Source organism: Ovis aries, chromosome 5 (genome assembly GCF_016772045.2).
Source record: "Ovis aries strain OAR_USU_Benz2616 breed Rambouillet chromosome 5, ARS-UI_Ramb_v3.0, whole genome shotgun sequence".
Classification (NCBI taxonomy): Eukaryota; Metazoa; Chordata; class Mammalia; order Artiodactyla; family Bovidae; genus Ovis; species Ovis aries.
In genome coordinates this window covers 13,605,854-13,632,278 of record NC_056058.1, presented here as the reverse complement: position 1 = coordinate 13,632,278, position 26,425 = coordinate 13,605,854, and the positions used below count along the sequence as shown (strand labels likewise).

At 54.3% G+C, this 26,425-nt stretch overlaps 2 protein-coding genes across 6 annotated transcripts; one reads left to right on the top strand and one right to left on the bottom strand.

The window, feature by feature from the left end:
* The first annotated feature begins 614 nt into the window (after nt 1-614).
* On the top strand, nt 615-6,631 carry ELOF1 (elongation factor 1). 5 transcript variants are annotated; one of them, XM_060416288.1, is made up of 5 exons: nt 615-649; nt 1,330-1,411; nt 5,348-5,481; nt 5,661-5,731; nt 5,982-6,631. In XM_060416288.1, the coding sequence occupies exons 3-5, from the start codon at nt 5,366-5,368 to the stop codon at nt 6,044-6,046; spliced, it is 252 nt and encodes an 83-aa protein (XP_060272271.1). In that variant the 5' UTR covers nt 615-649; nt 1,330-1,411; nt 5,348-5,365; the 3' UTR covers nt 6,047-6,631. The 5 variants fall into 5 exon arrangements, with proteins under 5 accessions (XP_060272271.1, XP_060272272.1, XP_042105915.1 ...); XM_060416289.1 differs by lacking the exon at nt 615-649 and adding an exon at nt 679-733; XM_042249981.1 differs by lacking the exon at nt 615-649 and adding an exon at nt 679-949.
* A 4,708-nt stretch (nt 6,632-11,339) lies between these two features.
* Nucleotides 11,340-19,194, bottom strand: CNN1 (calponin 1). Its single transcript, NM_001009456.1, is given in 7 exon segments — nt 11,340-12,091; nt 12,184-12,330; nt 12,787-12,897; nt 13,094-13,231; nt 13,385-13,451; nt 16,933-17,054; nt 19,057-19,194. Coding segments are annotated over 7 exon segments (894 nt in total). The 5' UTR covers nt 19,120-19,194; the 3' UTR covers nt 11,340-11,845.
* Nucleotides 19,195-26,425: the final 7,231 nt, after the last annotated feature.

Genomic DNA, 26,425 nt, shown 5'->3' with positions numbered 1-26,425 from the left:
TTCACTACATTGTGGAAATTGTGGAGCTTTGTTTTCCCCTCCCCTCGCCCTTGCTGCCTGTCCAATCTCATGTATTATAGCTTCCACACTCAAAATTGAGCAACAAGACAGAACATCACCAGGGAGTTAGTTAGAAAGGCTGACTTCCAGGTCCCACTCCTGACCTAATGAGCCAGAAACTGTATTAGAATAAGATCCACAGGTTCTTGTCAAAGTTTGACAAGAGCTTCTTACAAGCTTCTCTCACACTGATTCAGCCACACAGTTCTGCGCATGTCCTTAGCACTGGGATATATGTGTGTGGCTGACGTTTGGGAGGCCCATGTGAGTTGCAAAGGGCTGGGGCTTGAACTGGGAGAGAAGATAAGTGAAGATGCTGCGGCCAAGGGCGAAGCTGCCTTTCCCTGGCTACTATGGCCAGGTCCACCTCTCCTGAAACGCGGTAACTGCCAGTGCGAGAGCGCACCAAAGTTGTGTCCACAAGCGCCGGCTCTAACTACCAAGTATGGTCAGGCCCTCGTGCAGGGACAATGCGTTCCTGCCGCCGGGCCCGAAATGGGAGTACGCGTGCGCACAGAGAAGAGGCTGGAGGAGGCGGGGTTTCCCCGCGGGGCAGTCCCCTCCTCGGGAGGACGAGTAGGCGGAGGAGGTAAGAGATTTCCGCTTCCGCCGAGAGCCGGAAGTCACTGTCTCCCGGGTGAACGAGGCGGTCGCAACAAGGGTGTGAGTGCAGGTAAAGGTTCGCGCGGGTGGACGTTGGGGCCGGGTGGGGCTGGGCGCTCTGCGACCCCAGGGCGCTCACGGGGTCCTGAAGGAGGCGCCGAGGGCCCAGGGCTCGGGGAGCGGCCCATCGGGGAATTTGATTGCCTCAGGTCCCTGCCGGTCCCAGTCCGCTGCTTGGAGGCCTGGATGTTACCGGCGGCTGGCGGGAGGCGACACCAAAGCTTCGGTGAGCCTGGATGAACAGTCCTCCCACCGCCTCTTGAGTTCCACCAGGGGCGATGGCTGAGCTGTCTTCCATCTTCTTGGCGCGCTTTGGACTTAGGTCGCCACCTAAGTACAGTCCCCGGTCCCTGGAACTTTACATGCAGTCCATACCCCTTTTCTGCAGTGTAGTTGGGGGGCACTATAGTCACTGGGAAAAATGGGATTCTGGGGCCCATCTCTAGCTTCAGGAGACTTGTTTATATATTCAGCAGGTAGTTATTTAGCACTTAATGCATACCAGGCGCTAGGCGTGCTGCTGATTGGTCGTTGTTTAGTTGTTCAGTCCTGTCCGACCCCATGGACTGCAACACTCCAGGCTTCTTTGTCCATGGGTTTTCCCAGGCAACAATACTGGAGTCGCCATTTCCTTCTCCACCGGATCTTCTCGACCCAGGGATCAAACCCCAGTCTCCTGCATTGGCAGGTGAGACACCAGGGCTGCTGATTCCAGCCATGGACAAATTAGGCTCCTACCCTAACCCGCAGAACTGACATTCTAGTTGGGGGACATCTGGTGTGAAGTTCAGAAAGTTGCATTTTTCTGAGCAGCCCCCAGGTGATTCCATGGCAGGTGGTACCCAGGGTCTCACTCTGGGGAAATTTTTTCAACAAAACACTCTGGCCAAAGGTGGGAGCCTGGGCTGCCGAAGTGGCTACACTTTACTAAAGCCTGCTGGGTCTTGTGGTTAGCCTGCTGCTTTCGTCTTCCGTTGCATCTCACATCCATCTCCCTGTTGCTCACTGGGCCTCAGCTGTACCAGTCTTCTTTCTGTTTTTCAAGAAAAGCTGGTGCTTCCTTGAAGCCTTTACAACTGAGGCATTTCCAGCCTCTGCCTGCACTGTGTTATGTGGATTTTCTTTCCCTCATCATTCAGCCCTCATTTTAAATGACCCTTCCCCAGGGGATCCTTCAGGCTCCACCCTTGAGTGAAGTAGCTGTGTCCCAGAAAAGTTCACATAGCCTTGTTTTTTGTTTTTAATTTTATTTATTTACTGGATACCCTGGGTCTTTGTGGCTGCGCTCGGGCTTTTTCTAGTTGTGGTGAGCAGGAGCTACTCTCTAGTTGCACTGCAAAGGCGTCTCATTGCAGTGGCCTCTCGTTGCAGCTCACAGGCTCAGGAGTTGTGGCATGAAGCCTTAGTGACCCCGCAGCATGTCAGATCTTCCCAGACCAGGGATGGAACCCATATCCCCTGCATTAGCTACTGGACTACCGAGGAAGCCCCACGTCGCTCTGTTTTATTAACCTCATAGCACTTGCCAGTGGCTTCCCAGGTGTTGCTAGTGGTGAAGAACCTGCCTGCTAATGCAGGAAACGTAAGAGATTTGGGTTCAGTCCCTGGTTGGGGAAAATCCCCTGGAGAAGGAACTGGCAGCCACTCCAGTATTCTTGCCTGGAAAATCCAATGGACAGAGAAGTCTGGCAGGCCACAGTCCACAGGGTCACAAAGAGTCAGAGACGACTGCAGTGACTTAACACACACACACACACACAGAGCACTTGTCAATATTTGAAATTTTTTCCCTTATTAGTTAGCTTAAGGGTCTGTCTTCTCCACCAGAATATCAGTTACACAAGAGCAGACACCTCACCTTCCCTGATGACAGCACTGCTGTGGCTTGCTCTAGGCCTGGCATTGGTTGGTTCATTCATTCAGTAAATATTTGTTGAACACGAACTGTTCTAGGCTCTGAGGATACAAAGAAAAGACAGAAATCCCTGCCCACAAGGAGTTCACACCTTGAGGGTGGTGGGCAGGAACCAGTGAGGAAGCTGTTGTGATCATCCAGGCCAGAGAAGACCTGGACTCTGGACTCAGACCACAGAACCAGCCCTGGGAGTGGTGAGAAGTGGTCAGATGCTGGGCGTCTTCTAAAGGTAGAACAGTAGGGAACTTTCCTGGCGGTCCAGTGGCTAAGCATCTGAGCTTCTGCTGCCAGGGCGCAGGGTCCATCCCTGATGGGGGAACTAAGATCCTACATGCCTCGAGGTGTGGCCTAAAGTAAACGTAGGGCAGTAGGATCAGGGTGAGATAAGGGGTGTGAGAGGAGGCAAAAGGAACTGAGGTCGAGTCCAGGGTTTTTGGAAAAACCCAGACTTGCTGTCTGCTGAGCTGAAGAAGACTGCAGGAGAGCAGATTGAGGTGTTTGGAGCTGGGTTTTGGACCGGTCATGTTTAAACATTGGTTAGCATCAGGTGTGGCTGAGGCAGGTGGTCAGGAAGGCTACAGTTCAGAGGAGGCAGTGGAAGCAGTGATGCGGGGTGTGATCTCCATGGAGGTGAATGTATTTGGACAAGGGAGGGGCCCAGAGACTGAACGAGTGGCTTCACTATCCTTAGCGAATTAGAGAGGTGGGGTGGGGTGGCAGCAGCAGAGACTGCCAGAGCCTGCCATTGAGGAGTGAGTGGGGAGAGTCCCGGGTCTTGAGAGCCCTGTGCAAAGGGTAGGCGGAGAAACTGGTGTGTCCAGTGTGCTGAGGGGTGGGGACTGCTCCGTGGGGTGGACGGCATGGCAGGGGCAGCGGAGTGAGAACCGGAGAGAAGGCAGACAGCTCTATTAGAAAAACTCTCTAAAAATGAAGAGATTGTTTTTAATGATGGGCAAAGTCATCCCAAGTGTGTTCGTTAATGATCCAGTAGAGAGAGCAAGTGTGATGCTAGGATCCAAGGCCCAAGGTAACAAACTGTGTTTTTGGGGAGCAAGGCTGTTCTTCCATAGCAAAAGGGGGAAGGTCAAGTGGGTGGTCCTGGTGACTTGTGGCTTGTGGATCTTCACCGCCAGCTCCTTCAGTTTACTCAGTGAATTGGAAGCACCCCTAGTTTAGAACAAGAACATCAGATAGAGAGTGATCACACGTGTGAATGAAACACTGGTCTTTCTCTGGCAGGCTGCTGACCTCTGCTAGTCATGGAAGGATGAGACCAGAATCAGGGGTGGGTGGGGGTGGGAGGGGCGCTTCGGGAGGTTAGCCCGGCGCCTGACATGGGAGATTGCACTCAGTGTAGCTGCTGCCGCTTCCCTGTCCACCTGCCTCGAGGCATCTTCCCCTGGACGTGCCGTTTGCCCCAGCACCTTGCTCTTCCTTTGTGTCAGACATCAGAGAACAGGGCCCCTTTTCCCCTGAGCCACCACCTCCGTCCCCCACCACAACCTTGGAAGTCAGCCCAGACCCTTCCTTCTTACACTGCTCACCTGCTCCGCTGGACTGTTCCCTCTCTACATGCTCACCACTGGCTTGTCCCCTCTGTCTCGCTCACCCACTGCTGCTTTTCTCCCCAAACAACTCTGTCCTGGTTCTGTCTTCCTCTTCACCCAGGCTTTCCACCCATCCTGTTCCTTGGTCCCTCTCTTTCTCTTTTTTAAAATATTTATTTATTTATTTGGCTGCACCGGGTCATAGATGCAGCGTGCAGCATCTTCAGTCTCGTTTCGGCATGCGGAATCCTTAGTTGCAGCATGCAGGATCTTTAGTTGTGGCATGCGAACTCTTAGTTGTGACATGTGCAATCTAATTCCCTGACCAGGGATAGAACCCAGGACCCCTGCAGTGGGAGTGTAGTCTTAGCCACTGGACCACGAGGGAAGTCCCTCCTTGGTCTCTTTAAAACACCAAGCAATTTCATCCCTACACTCCCCACAGCCTCCAGCATCCATCCAAATATTCAGAACACTCCCACCTGCTCCCTCCCCACCCCCTCTCTCCCCCCAGCCTGCCCCTCTGCTGAACCCACATGGTCCCCAAACCCTGGCCAGGCCCTCAGCCTTTTATATGGCATTTCCTTGCTCCAAATCCATATCCCCGTTTCTCTGTCCAGCAGCCCCTCATCTGCAAAGAGCCTGCCCAAGGGGCCCCCCAGAAGGTTCTCACGTACTTTCAGTGTCATTCCTCCTGGGTGGCATTGGCCTGTCCCGTGACAGAAGGAGCAGCCTGAATAAAAGCTTGGCTCCTGAGCACTCCTGCCTGAGCGGCCTTCACAGAGTCTCGTCCTCACGAGGAACGGTGGCCTCCTGTGTAGGTGCTGGCAGCAGAGACAGGCCAGGCTCTTACCATATGTCCTGTTCGCCCTCCCTGTGAGACCAGGTTCAGATGGAAACCTCATGCCACTTCATAGACAGGAGACTGAGGCACAGAGAATTTAAGGAACCCACTTGGGATCCTGCAGGGAGTGGGGGAGCTGGGGTTAGAATCCAGGCCACCTGACCCCACAGTGCACTGAGGTGGTTTGCCTGCCCAGCCCCTGGGAGCCTCAGGCAAGACCTCCCTCCCCCAGAGGCAGCCAGCCTGCTTCCTAGGGCATCAGGCTGGGGGGCTGCATGGGGCCCACGAGTCACTGACTTCTGTCCCTTCTGCCCACAGGTTCACTCCCCTACAGACATGGGGCGCAGAAAGTCGAAACGAAAGCCACCCCCCAAGAAGAAGATGACAGGCACCCTGGAGACCCAGTTCACCTGCCCCTTCTGCAACCACGAGAAGTCCTGTGATGTGAAAATGTGAGTGGGGCCGGGGAGCCTGCCTCCCGGGGCCACTTCCTCCTTCCTCAGTTGGGGTGTGGCTCACCCCCACCACCACCCTATCCTCCAATCTGCCCCAAGCCCTCCTGCTTAGGGGGATCATCACCCACAGACAGAGGCCCCTTCCTTCACTAGTCCCTGCACCTTTCCTGTTCCAGGGACCGAGCCCGAAACACCGGAGTCATCTCTTGTACTGTATGCCTAGAGGAATTCCAGACGCCCATCACTTGTATCCTTGGGAAACCGGGCTTTTTCCAGGAGATGGGTTGGGGGTTCTGGGCAGCCCAGAGTGGGCTGCTGGAGCCCTGCAGCATGCCCTGGGGGCGTGGCCACCACGAGGAACCAGCACCACGGGCTGACTTATGTGGTGTGAACAGGATTAAGGGCAGTGGTCTGGCTAACAGTGGCATGAGCTACAGAAAAGTAAACGTGGGAAAGGGGTCCGGTGCTACCAGTTGCCCTTGACCGCAGCGGCTCAGATCTGTCAGAACCAGTGGACGTGTACAGCGATTGGATAGACGCCTGCGAGGCTGCCAATCAGTAGCGACGCAGATGGCCCACCCCCTTGGCAGCCCCACCCACTGGGTACCAATCGAGAGACATTCCAGGGTGTCCAGGGTGTGGGTCCAGGGCCTTTGCAGCCCCCAGTGTGAGTGTGTGCAGAGTGGGTATGTGTGTGTGTGTTTGTGTGCATGCGTGGCTGCAGGTGCGACTGCAGGGGAGTCTTCGTGGGAAGCCGGTAGAGTTGAAGGGTGGTGTGGCCCCGGGGGCCTGAAATGCTTGCTCAACAAGCCTTTGACTGGCTCCAGCCTCTAGCACCTGGGCCACCGGCTTCAGGGCCATGTTTTCTCTAGAGGCCTGCGTCCTGACCCCCCTCTGCAAGGGCAGGCCCAACAGGCTGCCACCGGCCGCTCCAGCGCCTTCCTGTACCTCACCAGCACTTGGCCATTGAACAGGACTGACTGCTCCCCCTCCCCAGCTGCCTTGGGCTGGGATTCAAGCCACAGTCCCATGGGCCCCCTGGCAGGGCGGCCTGTTTCCATGTTCCCTCGCTTTTGTAGAGGCGGGAGGGGCTGGGCTGGGGACAGCTGTCTGTCACAAGCCCTCAAATAAAGCAGCAAGTGAAGAACTCCCAGTGCTCTGATTCTGTTGGCTCTGGGTCAGACCCAGGGGCTCAACGCAGGAAAAGGGGAGACTGAGGCATTCAGAGGTGGCCCAGCCAGCCGTCTGAAGTGGGATTCGGTCAGTCCTTCAAAGCATCCCATGTTTTATCCACTCTACAAGCATTCACGGTGAAACCCGGGCAGCTGGGCTCAGGGGACAGGGGTGAACGCACAGGCACCTGGCCGGGCATTTACAATCATGGTGAAAACCAGGGCCAGCAGAGCCCGGGATGGGGGTGGGGTGTTCAGGGAGGGCTTCCTGGGGGACCCCCCCGAAGAAGGTCAGGCTCCAGGGCCACCCTGTTTCCTGAGGCTGCTCTCAGATGTGCCTGCCTTCCCGCCTTGTTCCAGCAGCCACCCTGGGAGGAAGATGCTCACAGGTGAGGAAGCAGGCCAGAGATAACGAGGTCATGGGCCCAGGGCCCCACAGCCAGCAGGCTTCACAGCCCAGGGTCTCACTCATGAGTCCAGGGTCCAGGCTAAGGGAACAACTCCTGGCTTCCCGGGGGCTGAATGGGGTGAGGATCCCTGGAGGGGAATAGGGACCGGACTGTTGTCCTAGGCTGGTGGGGAGACTGGAGATGGGGCCAGAGGCACAGGTTCAGTGGAACAAATATTGGTCTTGGCACTTGCCTTGCAGTCCCAGGGGTTGGGACTGCAAGCTTCCACTGCAAAGAAATGTTGGTCTTTGTCCCTGGATCCTGGCACAAAGCTAAAACGCTTGGAATTTCCTGGGCAGCCAGAGTATCTTCATCATTCATAAAGAGCCCATTTTTGCTCACTGGTGAGAGCAAAAATGGGGTGATTTAGAATGGGGCCCTAGACATCCTTGGGGCTTCCCAAGTGGCACAGTGGTAAAGACTCCACCTGCCAGTGCAAGAGACCCAGGTTCAATCCCTATCAGGAAGATTTTTTAAAAGAGGAAATGGCAACCCATTCCAGTATTCTTGGCTGGAGAATTCCATGGACAGAGGAGCCTGGGGGGCTGCAGTCTGTGGGGTTGCAAGGAGTTGGACACGACTGAATGGCTAGACAACAGCGAATCAGCATTACCCACAGTGTATGAAGTAAAGTGAAAGTCACCCAGTCTTGTCTGACTCTTTGTGACCCCATGGATTATACAGTCCATAGAATTTTCTAGGCCGGAATACTGCAGTGGGTAACCTTTCCCTTCTCCAGGGGATCTTCCCAACCCAGGAATTGAACCGGGGCCTCCTGCGTTACAGGCAGATTCTTTACCAGCAGAGTCACAAGGGAAGCCCAAGAATACTGGAGTGGGTAGCCTATCCCTTCTCCAGCGGATCTTCCCAACCCAGGAATCGAACCCGGGTCTCCTGCATTGCAGGTGGATTCTTTAACAACTGAGCTACGAGGGAAGCCCCTCATAGTGTTTAATATGCATTAAGTGCTCAATAACTAACACAGCTGAAGTGACTGAGCACTCAGCAGCCTCAGCATGGGGCTGATTCCTGAGTAGGAACTCTCAGCCAACCTACCAACCTTTGGGAAGGGGCCTAAAGGAGATCAACCTGAATATTCACTGGAAGGCCTGATGCTAAGCTGAAGCTCCAATACTTTGGCCACCTGATGGGAAGCTGACTCACTGGAAAAGACCCTGATGCTGGGAAAGATTGAGGGCAGGAGGAGAAGGGGGGCAGCAGAGGATGAGATGGTTGGATAGAATCACTGACACAATGGACATGTTAGTTGCTCAGCTGTGTCCGACTCTGACCCCATGGACTATAGCCCACCAGGCTCCTCTGTCCATGAGATTTTCTAGGCAAGAATATTGGCATGGTTGCCGGTTGCCATGTCCTCCAGGGGATCTTCCTGACCTAGGGATCAAATCCATGTCTCCTCTGTCTCCTGCACTGCAGGCAGATTCTATACCCACTGAGCCATTGGGATATGAATCTGAGCAAACTCCAGGAGATAGAGGAGGACAGGGAAGCCTGAAGGGCTACAGTCCATGGGGTCACAGAGTCAGACATGACTTAGCAACTGAACAACAACAAGGGGACCTACAGATGAAGCTTTGAGAACAAGATCTGATGAACTTCTGCCTTTGGTGAACACTTAGAGGTGCCAGAACACATGGAAAGGATTCGGGAGTTCCACACCCCTCCCAAGCCTTGCTCTGTATGCCCCTCCCTTCTGGCTCCTCCTGAGTTTGATCCTTCCATAATAAAACCAAAGTAATAATAAAACCAGTGATCTAATAAAAAGTAAAATGTTTCTCCAGGTTTTGTGAACCAGTGTAGTAAATTAACAAAATCTGAGGAGTGGGTGGAGGGAACCCTCCCACCCCGACCTACAGCTGGTCGGTCGGTCAGAAGCACAGGGAACAACCTGGACTTGTGATTGGCTCCTGACATGAGGAAAGGTCAGTCCTGAACAGAACCCTTATCCTGTGGGATCAGATGCTGTCTTCAGGTCATGTCAGAATTGAGTTAACTGATTGGTGGTGTTGGAAACAAAAACACACCTGAACAAGCGGACGGCGAGATCCCAGACAATCTGGTAGTCCTGATGCTCTGGCAGCACGGGGCAGCGCAAGCTCCTCCACGCAGCCCCGTGAGCCTGGGCAGCAAGTGGAAGGATGATGGAAACTGTCCCAGGGCCACCCTGAGGACAGAGGCACCCAGTGTGATTCCTGACACGGTGCCAGCAGATGGTGACCCACAAGGGCAGCAAGGAATATGAACAGCAGAGGAAGATGCTGAGCTGGCCAGAAGCCCTAGCCACCAGGCCCAGCCGTTGGGTCTGACGGGTGTTCCCTGAGGCCCACCCCGCCCTGACATGCCCCCAGTCCGGTGCTCCTACCTCCCCTTCCAAGACCTCACTCAGGTGGGATCCCATGGCCAAGGCAGGACCTAGTGGACATAGAGTGGCTGGACAGGCACCTGGGTCGGGGGCTGCTCTCTGCGGTCCAGGGAAAGGGGACTTGCACTTCTGTCAACCAGGGCCCGCCTACCCCAGTCTCACAGTCTAAGTGCTAATATGGTGCTGTTTTCCCGAGGAGGCAGGGCCCTGGGCCAGGCAAGGATCCTCCTCAGCATAGCTTCCCCCCACTGGCCCTGGGGGAGCAGGACTCAGGGTAGCCAAGCCAAGAGCTCCTGGAATCTGCTTTATGAGGCCCCAGGGGTTGTGCAAGCACAGGGGGCTTCTGATGTCCATCCCAGCAGTTCCCCCCATTCCAGCCTTGCCCTGCCCCGCCCCACCCCGCCAGCCCACCCTGGGGAGGTGGACTGCTCTGAGCCCCCAGCATGGCAGGCCACATCCTCTCCATGGAACCCTGGTAGTGGGTAACTTCCGGGCAGGAAAGCAGGAAGAGTGGGGTCTCCCCTGAGATAGGGAGAGTTGGGACCTCGTCCAGGCTACTGGGATCCCTGGCTGGCAGGCCAGGATTGGAGATGAGCCCTGAGCACAGGGCACAGTGTGAGCCAGGCACACAGGCCAACGGCACCCTGTGGTCAGCTACTTAACTGCTCTGTGCCAGTTGGAAAAAAGCCATTGCCCTGGGCATCTGGAGTGCCCATCTTCCCCACTGCCCTGTCCCCTCCCACCTCCCCACAGTTTGGTGGTGGTTTAGTCGCTCAGTCATGCCTGACTCTGCAACCCCATGGACTGTACCCCTACAGGCTCCTCGTCCATGGAATTTCCCAGGCAAGGATACTGATGTGGGTTGCCATTTCCTCCTCCAGGGGATCTTTCCGGACCAGAGATTGAACTCAAGTCTTCTGCACTGGTAGGTGGATTCTTTACCACTGAGCCACCATGGAAGCCCCATAGTCTACTCCGGGACTCAAGGACTCACTCTGCCCACAGGGGCTTCCAGGACTAGGCTTGTGGTCTATTCTCATGATCAGTGCCGAATACCATCCCCTGTCTGGAGGCGTCATTTCATTGAAGCTTCCTGTGACTCCCACAGGCTTCAATGTCATCATTTTCCTGATGGGAAAACAGACCTAGGGAGGGGAGGTGACTTGCCCAAGGTCACTTGGCTGGCTGGCTCCAAAACTGATTCACATCGTATCTCACCCATCCCAGTGCTGACCTCAACATGACCCACAGGCTCCCAGGGTAGGTACATGGGCGCTGAGTGTGTGTGTGTGTGTATTGTGTATGTGTGTGAAGGTGTGTTTTTGTCTTGGGTAGGCATGTGTACTGCACCTGTGAGTATCTGTGTGAAAAGGTGTGTGCACTAAGGCTGCAGGGAGTGTGTGTACACCATACACATGAAGTGTGCATTTGTGTGGATTTTTTTGGGGGGGTATGAGTCCTGGGTCCACCGAGTACTGTGAGCTCAGTATGTATATCTTAGGGTGCCTGCGTGTGTGTGTGTGTGCCCCTGGGCAGATGTGTGTGCAGGAAATGGAGTGTACCCTGAGCATGCGCGGCAGCCACACAGGCCCTGGGACAGAGCGGCCCTAAGCACTCAGGTGATTGTGATGGTTGATGATGTTTAGTCGCTAAGTCGTGTCCGACTCTTTGTGACCCCATGGACTATAGCCCACCGGGCTCCTCTGTCCATGGAATTCTACAGGCAAGAATATTGGAGTGGGTAGCCATTCCCTTCTCCAGGGAATCTTCCCAACCCAGAGATCAAACCCGAGTCCACCTACATTGCAGGCATATTCTTTACTGACCAAGCCACAAGGGAGGCCCCTCGGGTGATTTTACAGCCATTTATTGTGCTCCAGTGAAGTAGAAAAAGAAAGTGCTCGCGTCACAAACGCCGCTGTCACACCCCGTAAGCCAGCTGCAAACCAAACCGAGTGTGTCCGCCAGGGGTCTGGGCATGCAGTTTGCGCCCGCTGAGGGAATGGGGTGGGGAGGGGTCGAGCCTGGGCTCTGGGGGCTTCGCTTGGGAGGGCTTCTTGTCCTGGCAGGGGGGGAACCCAGCTATGGGGAGTGGGGGACAGCGGGGTAGCTTTGCTCAGTGCGTCCTTTGGGTGCTGTGGGGAACACCCAGCTCCATGTTGGACCCTGCAGCTCACCAGGGAGGAGCCCCCTCTCCACAGCCCCCCCCCACCTTCTGCTCCCCCCAAACGCTAACCCTGTAGGCAGGTGCCCGGGGGCCAGAGGAGCCATGCAGGGGGAGGGGGTCGGCAGGCCGGGCTAGGCCCTGCCAAGAGCAGCAGCCAGCCTCCCTGGGGGAAGGCAGGAGGACTGGGGCCCTAGGCGGAGTTGTAGTAGTTGTGCGGGTGGTGGTTGTGGGCCGGCTCGCCCAGCTCGGGGTACTCAGGCGTCAGGCAGTACTTGGGGTCGTAGACCTGGCGGGGCAGCCCGTACACCGTCATGCCCCGCTGCGAAGCTCCCTTGTTGCTGCCCATCTGCAGGCTGACGTTGAGTGTGTCACAGTGCTCCATGCCCAGCCCCGGCTCGAAGATCTGCCGCTTGGTCCCTGGTGCAGTCATGCCGGCCTGCGGAGGGCAGCGCAGCAGTCAGGCCATGGGGGACCCTGAGAGCCCCACCAGCCTGCCACGCGCACAGCCCCCCTTGCCCCGCAACACACCTGGCTGGCTCCCTTGTTGGTGCCCATCTGCAGGCTGATGGTGGCCTGGTCCAGGGGCTGATCCGTGCCCAGCTTGGGGTCATAGAGGTGGCGCCGGGTGCCGTAGGCCGTCATGCCCTGCTGGCTGGCAAACTTGTTGGTGCCCATCTAGGGAGCCAGGAGGAGAGTCACCCGGGGGGTTACAGGATCCCACCGAAAGCGACCAGACACTACTGATGTCAGCAGTCACATGGCCCTCTAATGAGGCCCTGTTTCCACCCCCCTGGGGCAACAGAATGGAAACTGAGGCTCAGAGAAGGTGTGTCACATGACTGCTAAGTGGCCTGATTTCCAGGGTTCAGCTACTCATCACCTGAGCAATCCTAGCAAGTGTGCTAACCTCCAGGCCTCAGTTTTCCCATCTGTATAAAGGGCATGACGGTAACAGTACCCACCCCCTAGGACTGTCAGAGGAGTGAGTTAAGGTACCGAAAATGCTAAGCATAGGGTTTCCTAAAGACCACATATTCTGTACCCGCTCCAACCCACCAAAGCCTGCAGGGACCAGGGTGCCCTCCTCAACCACAGCTCATCAGCAAGACCCAGGCGAGGAAAGGGCCATACCTGCAGCCCGATAATGTTCCGCCCTTCTCTTAGCTTCTCTGGCTCAAATTTCCGTTCCTGCTTCTCCGCGTATTTCACTCCCACGTTCACCTTGTTCCCTTTCGTCTTGGCCTGGGTGAGGAGGGGAGGGCCAGGGACTGACAAAAGAGCCTCTGGGCCACACAGTTGCACTGAAAGCCCTGAGAGGCACCCGCTTTCCCTCTCTCCGCCAAGCAGGGACTGGGGTGGGAGTACCATGCAGGGGGCGGGGTACAAGAAGCTCCACCCACATCCCAACCCAGAGCGCCCACCCTTCACCCACACTCACCATGCTGGCCAGGGCCAGGAGGGTGGACTGCACTTGCGTGTGGTTGGTGTTCTCGAACAGGTCGTTGGCTTCAAAGATATCGTGGGGCTTCACCCCGTACTTGGTGATGGCCTTGATGAAGTTGCCGATGTTCTCCAGCTGGAGGGGAGCCGGCAGAGGTCAGGGGCTGGGGCGGGGGGCGGGGGGGGGCGTGGGCGGGGCTGGGTGGAGGTGGGCGGGGCTACGGGTGGAAGTGGGAGGGGCTCCAGGCCAGAGAGTTAACAGACTAAAGAGTTGAGAATCGGGGCTCACCTGATGCCAGTTCTGGGTGGACTCATTTACTTTCTTCACGGAGCCTGGCTGGAGCTTATTGATGAACCTACAAGGTGTAGGGGAGGGGGCTGAGGCAGGGGACTCCCTGCTGCCCGTATCCAAGCCCAGCCCAGCGGGACCGGGGATCAGGATGACAATCAGGAGGCGCCAGACTTTTTGGGGTTTCTCACTGCAGTCAGACCTCAGAGACAGCCCCACCACAGACCACCCAAACACGCGGGCTAGACCCAGATGGAAAGCCAACTTCAGGAAGCTGGACCTGTTCTGGTCAGAAAGTCTCCCTACAGGAGGTGGAGAGTAGTCTTCTGGGGTGCCCCTGCCTCACTGGTGACCATGTTTCATTTTCATTTTCTTTTTTTTTTTTTTTTTTACCTTTGGCTGCTCTGCACCACTTGTAGGATCTTAGTTCCCTGACCAGGGATTGAACCTGGGCCCTCAGCAGTTCAAAGCCCTGAGTCCTAATCACTTGACCACCAGGAAATTCCCCAGGCTCCTTTTCTCATTCCAACCATTACGTCTGGAAGAGCCCACAGCTCAGCACTGGGGCCTCTTCTGAGGCCACCATCACCCCGGTGATCTCGTTCAGCCTCTTGACTTTATTTATTTGGCTGCGCTGGGTCTTAGTTGTGGCATGTGGGAGGTGTTTTGTTTTGTTTTGTTTTGAGTTGCAGTATGCAGACTCTAAGTTGTGGCATGTGGGATCCACTTCCCTGACCAAGGATGAAACCCAGGCCGCGTGCATGGGGAGTGTGGAGTCTTAGCCACTGGACCACCAGGAAGTCCCCAGTCTCTTGACTTTAAATGCCATTCATATGCCAATGACTCCCTCAAAGCTTCCTGTAGCCCACCTCCCACTCTCCATTCCATCTCCCCGCGGAGTAATAGTATATTTGCTCAGTCATGCCTGACTCTTTGCAACCCCATAGACTGTAGCCTGCCAGGCTCCTCTGTCCATGGATTCTCCAGGCAAGAATACTGGAGTGGGTTGCCATGCCCTCCTCCAGGGGACCTTCCCAACCCAGGGATGGAACCCAGGTATCCCGAATCACAGAGGGATTTTTTACTGTCTGAGCGACCAAGGAAGCCCGTCTCCCCACTACATGTGGGTCTCAAACAAATGCACTGCACCGAGACTCCTGCTATCCACTTCCCCCTACAGAACTCCCTCCGTCTTCTGCAGCTCACTAAAAGCCCTCCACTGCCCTTGACACTCCTCTGCCTTTTTCTCACTCCACATCCAATCCCTCAGCAATTCCTTTGGCTCGGCCTCCGGAAGACTTCCAGAAGCCCACCTCCACCCCGCTCTGAGCCACCAGTGTCTCTCTCCTGGGATCCTGCCATGGCCTCCCTGTGGGCTCCCACTTTCCATCTCGTCCCCTCCAGAGGCTCCTAACCCTACAGCTTAAATGCCCTTCTTAGAACAATTCCAGGGGCTTCCCCGGTGGCGCTAGTGGTAAAGAATCTGCCTGCCAATGCCGGAAATGCAGGAGACTCAGGTTTGATCCCTGGGTCAGGAAGATTCCCTGGAGGAGGAAATGGAAATCCACTCCAGTGTTCTTGCCTGGAAAATTCCATGGACAGAAGAGCCTGAGAGGCTACAGTCCATGGAGTCCCAAAAGTCGGACACGACTGAGCACACAGGCACTCTCACCCTGCAGGGCCAGGGTTTGATCCCTGATTGGGGAGCTAAGATCCTGCAAGCTGTGCAGTGTGGTCCCCAGAATTCCCATTATGGTTTATTGTAGGATATTAAATAGTTTCCTGTGCTATACAGCAGGACTTTGTTTAACTTTGCTGTACAGCAGGCGTGAACACAACTGTAAATCAACTATGTGCTCAGAGGCTCAGCTCTGTCCGACTCTTTGCAACCCATGGACTATAGAGCACCAGGCTCCTCTGTCCATGGAATTCTCCCAGCAAGAACACTGGAGTATGGTGCCGTTTCCTCCTCCAGGGGATCTTCCCAACCCAAGGAAACGGCATCTCTTATGTCTCCTGCATTAGCAGGCAGATTCTTTACCACTAGTGTCAACTGGGAAGCCTGTAAATCAACTATACTTCAAAAAATCCTAAGTATCTTCCAATTAAAAGAAAATATTGGAACCTTGGAAAAAAAAAAAAAAACTCCAGTTACTACCCAGTTCAAAACACTCCAATGCCTTGAGAATAAAAGCCTAACTCCTTAGCATGAATGACACAGCGACCCTGCACTATCTGGTCCCCAGCTAACTCCCTCCACTTTCCCTGGTCACTCCAGCCTCTTCAGCATCCTTGAACCCATAAGGCGTGTTCCCACCCCAGAGCCTTTGCACTGGCTGTCCCCTCTACCTGACCCACGCTTCCCTATGATGTCCCAGGAGCAACTTCCCTCACTTCATCCGAGATTCTGCTCCAAAGCTACCTCTTCAGAATGAGCTTCCAAGCCATTCTGTACAAAACAGCAACACTTCATTCCTCCACCCACCGCCCCCATCCTTCCCAGCTTGACTTTTCCCCACGGTACTTCCCACCACAGGCCCGTATGTGATTATTTCATCAATTATTTGTTCAATCACCTCCATCAGGACTAAAGTTCTGTATGCGCCCCAAGTCGAGTCTATTTCGTTCACTATCGCCAGTGCCTATACCTGGCTGGCACACAGCAGGCGCTCCATAAATGTGCCTCCTCCATAAACAGGTGGGTCTGCACTCTGTACGGCCTGGGACATCAGACCATCCCCCATTCCTTGGATGTGGTTGAACAGCATCCCCCCAGTCCCTCCCTTTCCAGCAGCTAGGGCTTGGTAACAAGGTGCTTCTGGGCAGCTTCTGGAAGATTCCCAAGCACAACCTCTGGCCCACATGGTTACCCTGCCCTGGGTCAGACTCAGAGATGCAGACATGACCCCGGGGCTGGACTCAGGGTTCCTACCCAGAAATAGGATTGTGGTGAAATCTAGAAGATAGAATCTAGAGTCAGGGCTTGGGAATTGTGAGGGCTGGCCTCTCTCTTGGTGAATAGGTTTTGAGAGGAGGAGAAAATCAGGACCCACTGAAATTATTGTGGCACATCCCTCAGGTGTGTGCGCTCAGTCCCTACGTCGTGAACGGTTCTTTGAGACCCCATGGACTATAGCCCACAAGGCTCTTCTGTCCATGAGGTTTTCCAGGCAAGAAAGAATACTGGAGCGGGTTGCCATTTCCTTCTCCAGGGGGAATGTGGCTTGGTGCCTTTTAGCTGTGACCTCCCATTCTTGGGACTCCGGAGACAATAAATGTGGCTGCCCTGTATGCCTGGCAGTTCAGACTCTAGGTTCTGAAGTCATTTCTGTTGGCACAGTGTGGGACTTTGGGTGACGTGCTTTACCTAACTGGGCCTCTGTTTACTGTTAAATGGGTACAATGATTATCTGCCACCTCAGAGTTCTGTTTGGAGGTGTCAGGTATCAAGTGTCCAAGCTCTGAGCTCATGGTCATTTTGAAGGGTTCAGGAGTTGAGATGAGGGGTTGGGGGGCAGCCCAAGTGGGCCATGGTGGTCCCCACTCACTCGCAAAGAATGATGCCGTCTTTGAGGCCGTCCATGAAGTTGTTGCCGATGCGGCGCCCCGTCACCCCCTCGATCCACTCTCGGAGCTCCTGCTCCCGCTGGTGGTCATACTTCTGGGCCAGCTGGGGGGTAGGGGGCAGAGAGAGAATGGTGAGGACACAGCGGGGAGTAGGGCTGGCTCGCTGGCCCAATCCAAGGCTCCCTAGTCCCAATCTCTTCCCTCATCCCTTCCCAACTAAGGCAATTCTGTCCCAGCGTCCAATGGAGGGGGGTGGCGGGGGGGTGAGGGGGGGCGCTGAGGACCAGGGTTGAGGTGGCACCTGCCCAGGGGGCCATTCCAGGCATTCTGAGGTTTGGCACCAGAGAACTTGGTCTAAGGGGTGGGGAGAGAGATACTCAGAGCTGGGTGGGGTCGGCGCCTGGCCTCTTGGTTCCCCCTCCAGACCAAACTTGGGGCTTAGCTTCCCCTGGCCCTGCCCCCTCCCTCTCCTGGATGCTTCAGGCAGGGGAGGAGGAGCCCAAAGGAGGTGCCCCGCATGCCGCCTTGCTGGGGGCTGGTCTGCCTCACATCCCTGTCTCGGTGTCTGTCCAGGTCCTCAGCGCTGGGGCTCCCTCTCGGGCTGGGGGTGAGGGTCTGTCTTTGTCTCACTCCGGGCCTCACGCATGTCTGTATTTCTCTCTCTCCCCATCGCAGGATGTCCTCAGCCTCTCTCCTTGCTCTTTCCTTGGCTCTGTCATCCTGTCCCCAAATCTGCCTGTCTGGGTGGGGGTGGGGGTCGTGGTTCGCCCATCTCTGCTTTCGTAGGTCTCTCTCTGTCTCTCCGACTCCAGGTTCCCTTCTCCTGATCGGGGTGGGGGTGGAGGACTCGGCCCTCTCTCCGCCTCTTCATCCCTGTCTCCGTCTTATCTCACTCCAGGCTCGCCCTCCCCCATCCGTCTCTCTCATGTCTCAGGCTTCCAGAATCTGTCTCCGTCTCTCCCTCCTCTCCTCTCCCACTTCGCACCCTCTCCGTATTTCCAGAACCCTCTACCCCAGCCCAGACTGGCTCCCGGCCCCTGGGGGACCCGGCTGCCCCTTCTCCTGGGGGGAGGGAAGGAGGAGGGGCGGCCCCCTCACCTGGCCCCGTCCCTGCCGCCCCCCTCCCCACCAGCCCGGCTTTATAAAGCAAACCGGCCCTTATATAGCGCGGCCCCGCGGGCCGGGCTCCCGAGGCCGCCTTATATGGCGCGGCGGCTCCTCACGGCTCTGGGGCCGGCGCTGGGGGAAGGGGGGGCGCGGCGCTTGGATCCGTCTCCCGCCCGAGCACTCGCCCCCCACCTGCCCCCTCCTCCGGCTCCGAGAATCCCCCCGACCCGAGTTCCCAATCCCAGCTCCTCCCTTCCTGCCTGTGGAACAGTCGATCCGAGCCTCAGTGTTCCCTTCTGTTAAATGGGACAGGGATTATTCCCCTAGCAGCGCTCATGGGAGCGTTCCAGTGGGCTGGAGACTTCAAATTTGCAGCCCTAGAGACGCCGACCCCATTTTGATGTGGGGGAGGGAGCAAGTTCAAGGGCCCAATTCTTCACCTCCCATATATAGGACCTGAGAGACTTGTCTCCCCTCTCAACCTCAGTTTACCCATCATAGCATGAAAGCCATGTGTCTTCTCAGCTCCAAAATCAGGAGATCTCGCTGTGTCCCTAATGCCCACCCTCTGCCCTTCCCCAGCTGTCTCCCTTTCCTTCACAGTTCCCCACACTTTGGGGCCTCACCTCCCAGGAACCCCAGCTCTGGAGTCAGGCCAGGAGTGTGCAAAATCAAGTCTCTCCTCCACTCCCCAGGAACAAAGAGGTTAACAGGGAACCCTGATCAGGCGGGGTTTTCCCAGTGGACCCACTGCCTCAGTTTACCTGTGAGCACCTGCATGCCCACACCCCATTTACACCCCAACAGTATAGCTGAGGGCTTTGGGATGCTCAGGCCAAGGAGGTAGGCAGCCCCCTCCCCATGTTGGTCCTTTTTCTGTCTCAGGTTCCAAGTCACTTGGGACAGGCAAGAAGGGGGTCCAGGGAACCCCAAGAGCCGGGCCTCTGGCCTGGCAGGGCAAGTGGGCCAGGCTGGGGTGGGAGGCCCTCCAGCCCTACCTTGTTCTTGACCTCAGCCGACAGCCCGTAGGCGGGGCCTCGGTTGAAGTGAGCGGAGGACATGCTGGTTGGTGGTGGGTGGGCAGCGGTGGCAGCGCGCTGGGGCCGGCGGCAGCAGCTGAAGCTCCGTCTGCACCCTCTTCCCTCCTCACACGTTTTTGAAGCTCTGGAGGCGGCCCGGGCCTCTTCCAAGCCCGTCCCATTGGCCGTAGGGACCTGCCAAGGGGCGGGGCGCCCCCCACCTCGGCCACCCCCCCTTCGTGATGTCAGGGCCTTGGTATTGGGAGCTGATTGTGTCATTGTTTCCACCTAGGGGGGCAGCCTGGGTTATTCTTTTTTGGGGGGGGCAGGGGTTGCTTGGCCAGGGGCTTCCCTGGTAGCTCAGACCAAAAAGAATCTGCCTGCAATTCAGGAGACCTAGGTTCGATCCCTGGGTCTGGAAGATCCCCTGGAGGAGGAAATGGCAACCCACTCTGGTATTCTTGCCTGGAGAGTTCCATGGACAGAGGAGCCTACACCGGCTACAGTCCATGGGGTCACAAAGAGTTGGACATGACTGAGCGACTTACACTTTTCCCTTTCAGTTGCTTGGCCAGACAGAGACCAACCTTGCCCCACTCTCCCCTGTTTTCTCCAGCTGGGTCTCTTAATTTCTATTTGTCTGATTCTGAGGCCATCTCTCCAGGTCTCTGAGGTCATCATTCTTCACTTCTCACCAGTCTTGAGGCAGGACTACCACCTGTGGTAGTTTATGAGTGCCACCCTGGATTTAAGTCCAGACACCAGCGGTCTATAAATGTAGGCCAGTCCTCTCTAAGCCCCTGTTGCCACATCTGGAAAATGGAGTAATGATAGTGCTCAGGAGAGTGTTGAGAGGATCAGAAGAAATAATGCCTGGGAATTCCCTGGCAGTCCAGTAAAAGACTCCGCGATTCCACTGCAGGTGGCACAGGTTCGGTGCCTGGTCAGGGAGATTCTCATGCCACAGGGTTCGCCCCCCCCCAAAAAAAAAAAAAAAACACAGGAAGAAGAAATAGTGCCTCTGACATGTCTAGGGCAGAGCCTGGTACAGAGAGACTCAGGAAATAGCAGTACATCTGCTGAGAATCTGGCACCCCACTTCTGTCTTCTCCAGCCCCTCATAAGGATCTAGAGGAGCAGAGATCCTGGCTCCTACCCTACCCATCCACATGTGGGCTGTCTGAACCACGGAGTGGCTGTGTTAGTGGGTTCCAGGCCATGGGCACCCCGCCCCCCCCTCCCCCATATCCCTGTTCCAGCCAGGCTGGCCTGGAATGAACACCTGTCAGCAGCCTTGCCTGGCCAGGTCTCACCCCTGGGCCACAGGGGTGGATGACATGCCCACATCATACCATGTAGGTTTAGGCCATGTTCCAACTGTGCTGCTGGAGAAGACTCTTGAGAACCCTATGGACTGCAAGGAGATCAAACCAGTCAATCTTAAAGGAAATCAATCCTGAATATTCATTGGAACGACTGATGCTGAAGCTGGAGCTCCAATACTTTGGCCACCTGATGCGAAGAGCTGACTCATTGGAAAATACACCGATGCTGGGAAAGATTAAGAGCAGGAGGAGAAGGAGGCGACAGAGGATGAGATGGTTGGATGGCATTATCGACTCAATGGACATGAATTTGAGCAAATTCTGGGAGATAGTGGAGGACAGAAGAGCCTGGTGTGCTGCAGCCTATGAGGCTGCAGAGTGTGACATGACTGAGTGACTGAACACCACCACCACCACCACCACCACAAGTGACACTTGAATAAAATGCCAGCAAACTGTGATGTATCATACATGTTGAGGCCAGCAATTTGCTGGCTACATGCTAAGGGCACAGTCGTGATGTACTAATAGGAAAACAGCCCTTGTGGCAGACCCTGGCCCAAGGGCTGCGCATGCGTCATACCTCACCACACCCTCAGAAGTGGATGTTACTATTATCTCAGGCACTTTTCACATGGGGAAACTGAAGCACGGAAAGGCAAGTGTGGACTTCCTTTCCCAGTATCACAGCTCACTAGTGGCAGAGCAGTTTGAACCAGGGCCTCTGACCCTAATCCTATGAGGCTAAGGTAAGGTTTCTCAATTTTGGTACTGTTGACATCCAGACTGGATAATTCACAATGGGGGGCAGGGGCGGGGACAAGGCGCTGTCCAGTCTTTTTTTCTTTCGGCTGCACTGCGCGGGGCATGTGGGATCTTAGTTCCCCACCAGGGATCGAACCCGTGCCCCCTGCAGTGGAAGCACAGAGTCTTAACCACCGGACCACCAGGGAAGTCTACTTGCACCCCTTCCCCCCAAACAGAAATGTCCCCAGAGGTTGCCAAGGGTCCCTGGGAACAGCATGGGGGTGGGAGGGGGTGGCGGCAGATCGCTCTCATTTGAGACCCCGGGAGCTAAGGCAACTAAGGACAAGTTGATGGAGTGTAACGGTATGTTGAAGATAATGCTATAACACATAAAAGGTATCTAACAATTAGCTCCTACTAAGTACTGAGTGCTTTGGATCTGTTAACTCATTCCTCACAGCAGCCGTATGATGTGTGGGTCTAAGCGATGCACAGAGAGGTGAAGCCGACTGCCCTCAGTCACACAGCTCGACGGTGGTGGAGCGAGGACTCCTCCGCACAGATTCGGAGACCCTGCCCAAGCTGAGCGGTCCTCGGCGGGCCACAGGTCGCTACTGCGCATGCGAAGACCTTGGCCGAGCTCGGGGCGGCGCCCCCTGGCGGATCAGGAGGGTGGGGGCGGGGCCTGGCGGCATCCGGGCAGCGTTGACGCCACGCGCTGACTCACTCGGCCCCGCCCCCAGCCCGCGGCCGCTTGGCCATTTATAGAATCCGCGCTGGCTCTGAAGTCACGGCCCAGGCACGACGGGGGCGGGGTGGGGGAGCACTTGGCAGCCCCGCAGACGGGGCAGCCCGGGGTCTCCCTAGGGGGCATTCCGTTTTGGGTTCATTTGTCCCTCCAGTTCTGGGTCGGTGTCTTTATCTCTTGCTGTGCCTTTTGGTCTTTCTGTATCCGTTTCTCTGCGTCGCCTAGCCTTTTTCTGTCACAGCCTTTGTCTCTGCGTCTCTATGAATTTGCCTGTCTCACTGTCTCTTTCTCTCTGTCCCCATGTCTTCCCTGTCATCTTTCCGCCTTTGTGTCTCTGTTTCACGCCTCTCGGTCATCGTTTTTCCTCTGTATCCCTGCCTATGTCTGATGGATGGGGCTAGAGGCGGAGAGAAGGGACGGAACCCCATCCCGAGGCCCGTCTTAGAGGACTCCCTCATCACTGGCCGCTCGACGTGCAGCTCCTAGGTGGCGCTTCCCAGGCCAGCAGCCCCTCTGTGCCTCAGTTTGCCACTTAAATGGGAAGGATGGGTTTTGTAAGTCATAGTTGCCAAAGAGTCCCATAACAGTCATGAAAGAAAAGTTCTGTCTTTCCTTAATCTTAGGAGAGCCTAGAAACTTTCTGTCAGAACTGTCTCTCTCTCTCTCTTTCTCACACACACACACACACCTCTGTTCCTGTCTCCAGGAGACTCAGCCCTTTCTCCCTACACTTGCCTGTCTTGGCAATTTTGAGGCTGCCAGCCCACCCCGCACCTAACTTTCCCCTCCCCAAATGGCTCCTGTTTCTGGAGGGCTCACTCCATGCCAGACACCCTTCCAGGCGCAACCTCATTTAAGAGATTTAATCTCTTAAGTGAGATTTAAGAGATTTAATCTCTTAAGTGAGATTTAAGATTAAAATTTCACTGTCATATCCACCCTCTTGGGGTGGAAAGTCTTAGACTTTTTTTTTTTTTTTCGCCTCACAGCATGTGGGATCTTAGTTCCCTAACCAGGAATCAAATCCGAACCCCTTGCATTGGAAACACAGAGTTGTAACCACTGGACCTCCAGGGAAGTCCCTTAGACTCTTTTTATAAATAAAGAAACCCAAGATTCAGAGAAACCAGGTCAGTCTCCCAGGGTCACACTGCTCCTGCTGCTTCCAGATCCTTCCACGCATATTTCTTAGGTGCCCAAGCATGTTCTCAACTTTGTAGACCCTTCCACCTGGACCCATTTCCACAAGATGTCTGTGTGCCCTCTCCCTCATTTCCTCTTCTCAGCTGTCCCCTCTTCAGAGAAGCCCTCCCTGACCACCTGGTCTGAAATAATAGCATCGCCCACCCCCAGACTGTGAGAAGATGGGCAAGGAGTGTGCTGTTTCATTAAGGGTTTGCACCCGGCAGTGAGTATGTTCACCTCCATAAAAGCTTCCATTTGAGTAAGTGATTTTAAAAAGCTCCCCACCACACCCCCTGCCCAGCCTTCCCTGGTGGTACAGTGTAGAATGTGCCTGCCAGTGCAGGGGACACGGGTTCGATCCCTGGTCAGGGAACTGAGATCCCACATGCCCAAGATGCAGCTAAGCCCAAGGGCCACAGCTACGGAAGCCCGCACGCCCTAGAGCCTGTGCTCTGCAATAAGAGAGGCCACAGCAGTAAGGAACCTGTATGCTGCAACTAGAGAGTAGCCCCTGCTCATCGCAACTAGAGAAAAGCCTGAGGAGCTACGAAGACCCAGCGCAGCCAAAAAAATTTGAAAAGAAGCCCCCCCACCCCTACTCTTTATCTCCATTTCTTACTTTCTTTTCCTTGTCATCTCCTTCTTGCTTATTACCTCTCATCCTGCACAGAAACTCCACAAAGGCAGAGCTTTGCTTGTTTTGTTCATTGTTTTATCCCTAATACCCAGGAGAGGGTTTGCACACAGCAGACAATGCTTAGTAAATGGAATTGAAATCAGTGAGCCAGGACTTGAACCCACATGAATTTGAAATGTTGGTGCTTAACCACTCACAAAGGAAGGGCATAATTGCCGAGATCCTCTTGGACTGAGGACAGTTGAGATGGGGTCCCCTTCTCATTTTCATTCCAGCACTCCCCAAAAGACTCCCCAAAAGGGTGAAGAGAGGATTGGGGCACAGGCTGGGGTTATCCCAGGCCTTTCTACAGTTGCCGACTCCGTCGTCCAGCCTTGAGCTTTGCAAAAAGATGCTTTGTAGGAAAAGCATCTGGTTTAACAAGATAACTTTTTTTTTTTTTTTTTAGTATTTAGTTATTTACTTAGTTGTGGTATGCTTGATTTCCTTGAGGCACGCGTGGTCTTTTAGTTGCTGCGTGCAGGATCTAGTTCCCTGATCAGAAATGGAACCTGGGCCCCCTGCATTAGGAGCACGGATTATTAGCCACTGGACCGCCAAGGAAGTCCCTATGGACTGTAGCCCACCAGGCTCCTCTGTCCATGGGATTTCCCAGGCAGGAATACTCAAGCGGGTTGCATTTCCTTCTCCAGGGGATCTTCCCCACGCAGAGACCGAAACTGTGACTCTTACATCTCCTGCACTGGCAGGTGGGTTCTTACCACTAGCACCACCTGGGAAGCCAGGGAGTCCCTAAGAGACCTTTTTAAAAAAGTGGGCCAGATTGGCAAAAATCTTAACACCTGACAACGCACAATGCTGGGAGACTTAGGGAACGTCTTCGATAGGTATGGCAGTTGGTCCGTAGCTTTCAAGATGATAAGTGTCCTTACCTTTTCTGGTGACTGATTTTACATGTGAGGTCAACTGGGCCAGGGGGTGCCCAGATACTTGGTCAAATGTTATTCTGGGTGTGCCTATTGAGGGTGTTTTTGGATGAGATTAAATTTGAATTTGCAGACTGAGTAAAACAGATTGCCCTCCTCAATACGGATGGACTTCATCCGATCAGTTGGAAGCTAGAATAGAACAAAATACCTGATCTCCCCCTCCATCCAGTAAGAAGGAACTCTTCCTCCCCAACTGCCTTGAACTGGGACATGGTTCTTTTCCTGCCTTTGGACTGAAATATCAGCTTTTCTTGGGTCTCAAGGCTGCCAGTTCTCAGACAGAACTTATACTGTTGGCTCTCCAGATCCTCAGACCTTTGTTCTTGGACTTGAACTACATTATCTATTCTCCTGGGTCTCCAGCTTGCCAACTGCAGGTCTTTAGTCTATAGACACATAATAAATCTGTCTCTCTTCCTCCCTCTCTCTCATATACGTACATTGGGTTGACCAAGATGTTCGTTCGGAGTTCTCGTATGAACTTTTTGGCCAACCCAATATATACACATATATGTATTTTTTCTATTGGTTCTGTTTTCTGGAAAGCCCTGACTATCTAATATATTTTCTGAGCCACCAAATCTCTTTTTTAGAATATTCTTAACAACGAATTTGTGTAGGCGTAAAGTGATTTTTTGCAGGGGCCTTTTAAAAACAAGTCACACTGTAGATCTGTCAACATGGAACAGGTGAGAGTCAAAGATGATGGCAGAATATGAGCACTTTGTTTCAGTAAAAGAAAGGCAGTATGGTGCTGTGGTTAAGAGTGGGGGGCTCTGGATCCATATTCCATGGGTTTGGGACACGCCCTGGTGGTTACTGGCTGTGTGACCTAGGACAGGAGTCTTAACCTCTCTGTGCCTTAGTTTCCTCCTCTGGAAAATGGGTATATTAATAGTGCCTGCTTCAGTAGTCCTGGTTGTTTTTAACTTTTGTTTTGTTTTTTGTTTTGCCACACTGCAAGACATATGGAACTTCTCCACCAGGGATCAAATCTGTGCCCCCTGCAGTGGAAGAGTGGAGTCCACTGGACCACCAGGGAAGCCCTGTTTTTAACTTTTTATTTGGAGATAAATTTAGGCTTACAGAAAAGTTGCAAAAAATAGCACAGAGAGTTCCCAAATACCCTTCACCCTGCTGCCCTGGCTGTTAACATCTTACATAACCATAGTACATTTATCAAAACTAAGAAACTAACCTTGGCACAATACTGTTAATAAACTACAGACTTGGTTTGGATTTCTCCAGTTTTTTTAACTCATGTTCTTCTTCTGTTTCAGAACCCAATCCAGGGTCCCTCATTGCATTTAGTTGTCATATCTTCTTAGACTCCTTTGCCTGTGATAGTCCCTCAGTCTTTCCTGACCTTGACTCTTTTGAAGAGTACTGGTCAGTAATTTTATAGCCTGTCTTTCAGTTTGGTTTTTCTTTATTAGACTGGAGATTTTGAATTCCTGGAAAGGATACCAGAAAAGTGATGTTCCCTTCCCGTACCACGGGCTAATGATGTCACTATGACTCATTGCTGGTGATGTTAATGTTGGTCCCTTGGTTAAAGTGATGCCTGCCAGGATCCTCCACTTCGAAGCTGCTATTTTCTTCCAGTTATTTTGATAATTGCATGTTTAAGGGTCTACATAAGGGCTTCACACATATTATTATGCTGTGTTTTTTTTAATAACAAAATATATGTATAAATGCCTGTGTTTGAATCAAC

Excerpts from the sequence above, each read along its gene's own strand:
- ELOF1 (XM_060416288.1), top strand. The coding sequence starts at position 5,366 with ATGGGGCGCAGAAAGTCGAAACGAAAGCCACCCCCCAAGAAGAAGATG. Across the intron at positions 5,482-5,660 it reads AAGTCCTGTGATGTGAAAAT|GGACCGAGCCCGAAACACCG; the intron begins GTGAGTGGGGCC and ends TTCCTGTTCCAG. Across the intron at positions 5,732-5,981 it reads ATTCCAGACGCCCATCACTT|ATCTGTCAGAACCAGTGGAC; the intron begins GTATCCTTGGGA and ends GCAGCGGCTCAG.